Below are 4936 nucleotides of genomic sequence, written 5' to 3' on the forward strand. Positions count from 1 at the left end.
AACACTATCAATAGCGCAAGGGATAAAAGAAACAAAAGAACCGAATCAATGAAAATTAGAAAAACTGCCTCCTAATAATCGCGAGAAACCCAACAAAGAGATACTAAACTATGGCCTACAATATTATCATTCCTCCGAATTCAAATGAAAGAGCAGGAAGAGAAATCCCGAGCCAAATCCATAGCTTTTGATCAGTACATTGTGATTATAAAATTTTTTAACCGTGCTAAGAGTTTTAAAGTATGAAATATTTAACCTTTTTGTTGCTCGTATATACTTTTGCTTGATGATTAAACACAAATTTATATCGTAATCATGTTTAATGTATTTTTTTTTTTTGCTTGGATCATATCATTATTTACGATTCATTCTTGTTGATTAAGAAATAATTCAATTCCATAGAGTGAGTGGAAGGTACAGAAGTACTGTAAGGACGTATATAATGTGATTCTCATAAAAGTTGCGGAAGATGATCAATATCTTATTGATAAACACAAGTAGAATACAGTAGAGGAGGAAGATCATCAATTTTTTATTTTGTAATTTTCAATCATTAAAGTGGAGTAACACATCTCCTATTATTTTAATTACGTAGGTAGGAAACATACTGTATAAAAGTACAATCACATAGCAGAAATTGTACAATTCCCTAACCAATTGTAGGGACCTTATAGACGATGCCGTGGTTGTTAACCCAAACCCGAACCCTATCACATCGGTAGTCTGCAGTGACGACTGATCCTTCTGTCACAATTATGGCATCAACAGCAGGATTTTCCTTTTCAATGATCTTCTCAGCAACCTCTCCTTGAACTCCGACAAGTTCGGGCCATGAGTTCTTCCCTACATGCATGCATTTAATGAAAAAATTAAGTTATTCAATTTCATCACGTCACTCACGTCAGTTAGTAGACTTGTATTGAAAACGCAAAATAATCAATTAAAAAACATTTGAAATTTCTTAAATAATATGGTATATATAATTATTGTTAGTTACGCTATTTGAGACTTATATATAAAGTTGGATATAGAATCTAAATCTTATATATATAAACATGTGACTAAACGATCTATAGCTTTTACATCCTTTTACATTATATTCTTGGTAACAAAAACCTAACGTTTACCTGAACATTCTGTCGACATATTTGCCTTCTGATCTTTTATGCTCCCTCTTTCTCTTAATTGTAGTTAATCTGTTTAATTATGCAATGACATATAGAGAACAATAGAAAGGAGTATTTATAGTGCAAATTTCAATAGCTTGTAGGTGTGGATAGTCATTTTTGACTTTTTGGACGCCGTAATTGCGTTTGCTTGCGAAAATAAACCTTATCGCCAAGAAGGTAGACTTATCCAAATACAGGTAAAAGGAAATAACACGGCGAAATTTGATCTATTTATCATGAAATAGTGTACAAATTTGCAACCATGAAGTAAGTCTATAAGTTTGTAATTGAAACGGTCTAGATTTGATTCGATTGTTATACGTCTTCTTTATAAATTATATATATGTGAACCCTTAAAAAGTGCGTGTTTATATATATATGTGCGCGCGACAAAACTCTTGAATTAGTAAAGTAAAGGAAACCTAATATGTTTACGCGTATTTTTCGGTTAGAAAAGCAAAACGATAGACATCCAACTAATAATTGTAAAAACTCATTGATTAATCACATGAAAGGTTATAAATTTTTCTGTTTTTTTTTTTTTTTTTTTACAGGAAAGGTTAAAAACTTATTATCGAAAAAACATATCTTTGAATTTGTGCAGTAGGGGAAGTCTTTTATTTATTTATTTATTTATTTATTTTTTTTTGTGTGCTGAAGTTGCATTAGGGGAAGTTATAGGCTACAATAAAATATATAAATGATTTTTTTTTAATGAAGGAAGGACAATTAATATTGTAGGAGAATTAGCATATTCTAACTAAGTTATCACCCTCTAAACCTCCTATCCTTCTAATAGGCCATCCCCTCAAAGTATTCCTCAAATAAAAGAAAATACAACATTTTCAAGGATTATTTTTATATTTACCCCAAAACTATGTCACATGTGACTTTGACCGCTTAAAATATACCGCTATATCCCCTCAACCTTTGTTCTTCTAACAAGTAACTTCTTCCAACATTTTTTTTTTTTTTTTTTTGACGTGAGTTAGCAGGATGTTTAGCGATACCCTCCCCACCATAAGTGATATTTTTAGTGCCAATACTCATTTCCCCCTTCCCAATCCAAAACTTTCTCGTTTATGTTTTCTCTTGTTACTGCTCGTTCACTTCGCTGATTCGAGTTTGTAATTTGAGTTGAAATGTGATTTTATGTAAGAGCTTTTTACTGTAGTAAAAAAGTTAGATGTGACTATTTCTGAGAACTTTTTACTGTAGCAAAACTCAAATTCTAAACTCAAATCGGTGAAATGAACGGGAAGTCAAAATCTTATTGAGGCCTTATTTTTTGTGCATTTTAAAAGCTTGCTCTTTGCAGAGGGTTAAAGTTCGTGACAAGCAGTAGATCTAGGTACTGCAAAACCTAATAATTGCGGTCGATATTGATATTTTGGATGGTGGTAATTGATTTTTGTCGGTTTCGCTGTTAAGTTTGAATATAAATTTAAGTTTTTATGAGACAAAATATTGTACCAAAAAGGTTTAAATTGTGATTTAAACTGTTAACCACAACATTGAAAATTTCGAAAGCTCTATTTCTAAGGGATTTTTCTTGGTTTTTTGTTTTTTTTGGTTTTCCCCTAAATTGTTCTTTGCGTACAAAAAGATGTTCATAAAGGTTGAGGTACTTATATGTACAGATCCCCCAAATTAGGAATAAAATTGACATGGTTTGTTAAGCCGAATAGAGCATGACTACAGTTGAGAAGATCTATATATATGAAGTTTGCTTTGAAAGACGATGAAGATGATTATATTTGCAAAATGGAGATCCACGTTAAATTACTAATTTCCCCTCCTTTAGGGGATTATAAGGGGATGATTGACGACAACGCTCGTGGAAAAAGAAAAAAATAAAACATTTTGACTGATAGAGAGAGCAGCGATAGAGGTGATAGAAAAAAAATAAAAAAAGTTTAACCCAAAAGTTACAATATAAGAGAAATAGGATTTCCATTAAACACTATTTATGACAAAACTCGGGAATCCATCCAAATATTACTTGTTTAGGTCCTTATTTCGAGTTGTTCTTTATTCTAGTCTCACCAAAATCTGACAGGCTCCAGCATTTCTTTGAGGTCCAAAATACGCTCTAAAAGTAATCAAGAATAGAAGATAAAAATCTAGACTCATGCGCTCTAAAAGTAAGTTCAACAATTTGTTAGATTCTTATAGTATCTGCTAGGAATTTAGAAAACTACCATGTTGGGTAATTGATGGTTTAGGATTATTCCATAAACTAGCAATGTGCAATTCATGGGCTTGACTTTTACTGGTTCAGAAAAGAGTATAAAACATTAGATTCTCATTTCCATGCATAAGCATTTGCTTTCGGGGTAATCTAACCGCTCTCTCTCTTGTCTTTTCCTTAAATTTGTAATTTTTTTAATTATAATTTTAATATATCGAATGGGATATTTAGTGGATGTCAATTATTCTTCTCTTTGATGCCAATTTTTTTCCATTATTACTTTCTTTTGTTAAAATTAAAAGCGATATTACCAAGAGAGATCTAGGAGAATGATAGATAATTTAAAAAATGTAGAAAAGGAATCAATCTCATTTATATGTTAATAATATATTATTTTAATAAAATTCATGTATCAAACATTGAACGGAGAAAGTGACAAAAAAAAAATAAATAGAAAAATTAATATTAACATTTTTTATTGAATAATTGGTATCAACAATTAGTCTTTAAAAATTAATTGCCCTGATGACCTATATTTACTCACAACTGTTGCTCATTTGCATTAATTGTTGCATAAAATTTTCTTCTCAAAGGTCCATCGAGTATTAGAATTATATCCTAATCAATAGTTAATTCCTAGACGATGATTACTATAATGTCGAAATCAAGGTTAAACTTGACCTCTTCGTTTCAAGGAAATAATAATTAATAATTGAAACCTAATTGTTCATGTTTGTATTTATACACATCAGCTGGCTTGATTTTCAAAAAAAGAAAAGAAAAAAAAAGCCGACTAATATATAACGAAGATTACCTATATTCTGCCGAATGTCGTACTTAAAAGAATACTTAACGAGGATTTTTTTTTTTTTTTTTTTTTTGTCTTGGGAAAAAAAATCTTTTTGTAATAGAAAGAAACAACAAATGAATGTCGTTCGTACGTAAAAGATAAAAGCTTACATAAATTGAACTAATTCCAGGAAAATAACTATTTCTAATTCCAGGAAAATAACTATTTCCCTTAAAAATCTTACAGTCAATGGGGATTGTGCTCATGAAATTCTAAGACGGTTGGCCGCCTGCGGGACTTTGTCTTACTTATGAACAGAAATTCAAATTTATTTAATTTTTTTTGTGAGAAAAAAGAAGCAAAACTTATAATCAGATTTGATCCGCGCACGTAATTAAAGATATTCAATTTTAGCTGTTCAAATATATAGTACTATATTATATATGAACATAATGGGACTTGCGGATTATAAAGACAGTGATTTAGAAAATGATATTGTAGCTGGCCAAACGTTGAAATTTCCAGTATTACTTGTGTAAAAGGTCTCAAAACCAGAGGTTATAGGCTAATTATAGAGCCGTGTAAGGTTTTTTCTTTGCTTCGTGTAGGTACGTATGACAAGTAATACTGGAAATATCATATTATCTACTATGGCTGCGGTCTATGAATAAGTTTGAAAATGAATTAGGTGTGTAACTTTGAAGCAGGAAAATTGGAAAGATAAGTATCATTCTACAACAACATTACTTCTCCTTAATTCACACACATGTATATATATATATATAT

At 30.6% G+C, this 4936-nt stretch overlaps 1 protein-coding gene across 1 annotated transcript; it reads right to left on the bottom strand.

Annotated features, from left to right (window-relative positions):
- Positions 1–437: 437 nt before the first annotated feature.
- On the bottom strand, positions 438–1206 carry LOC21400424 (glu S.griseus protease inhibitor). Its single transcript, XM_010095974.2, has 2 exons — positions 1128–1206; positions 438–843 (listed from the first exon to the last, which is right to left on the bottom strand). The coding sequence occupies exons 1-2, from the start codon at positions 1144–1146 to the stop codon at positions 650–652; spliced, it is 213 nt and encodes a 70-aa protein (XP_010094276.1). The 5' UTR covers positions 1147–1206; the 3' UTR covers positions 438–649.
- Positions 1207–4936: the final 3730 nt, after the last annotated feature.

The sequence above is a fragment of the Morus notabilis genome, unplaced genomic scaffold (genome assembly GCF_000414095.1).
Source record: "Morus notabilis unplaced genomic scaffold, ASM41409v2 Scaffold363, whole genome shotgun sequence".
In the NCBI taxonomy this organism is placed as follows: Eukaryota; Viridiplantae; Streptophyta; class Magnoliopsida; order Rosales; family Moraceae; genus Morus; species Morus notabilis.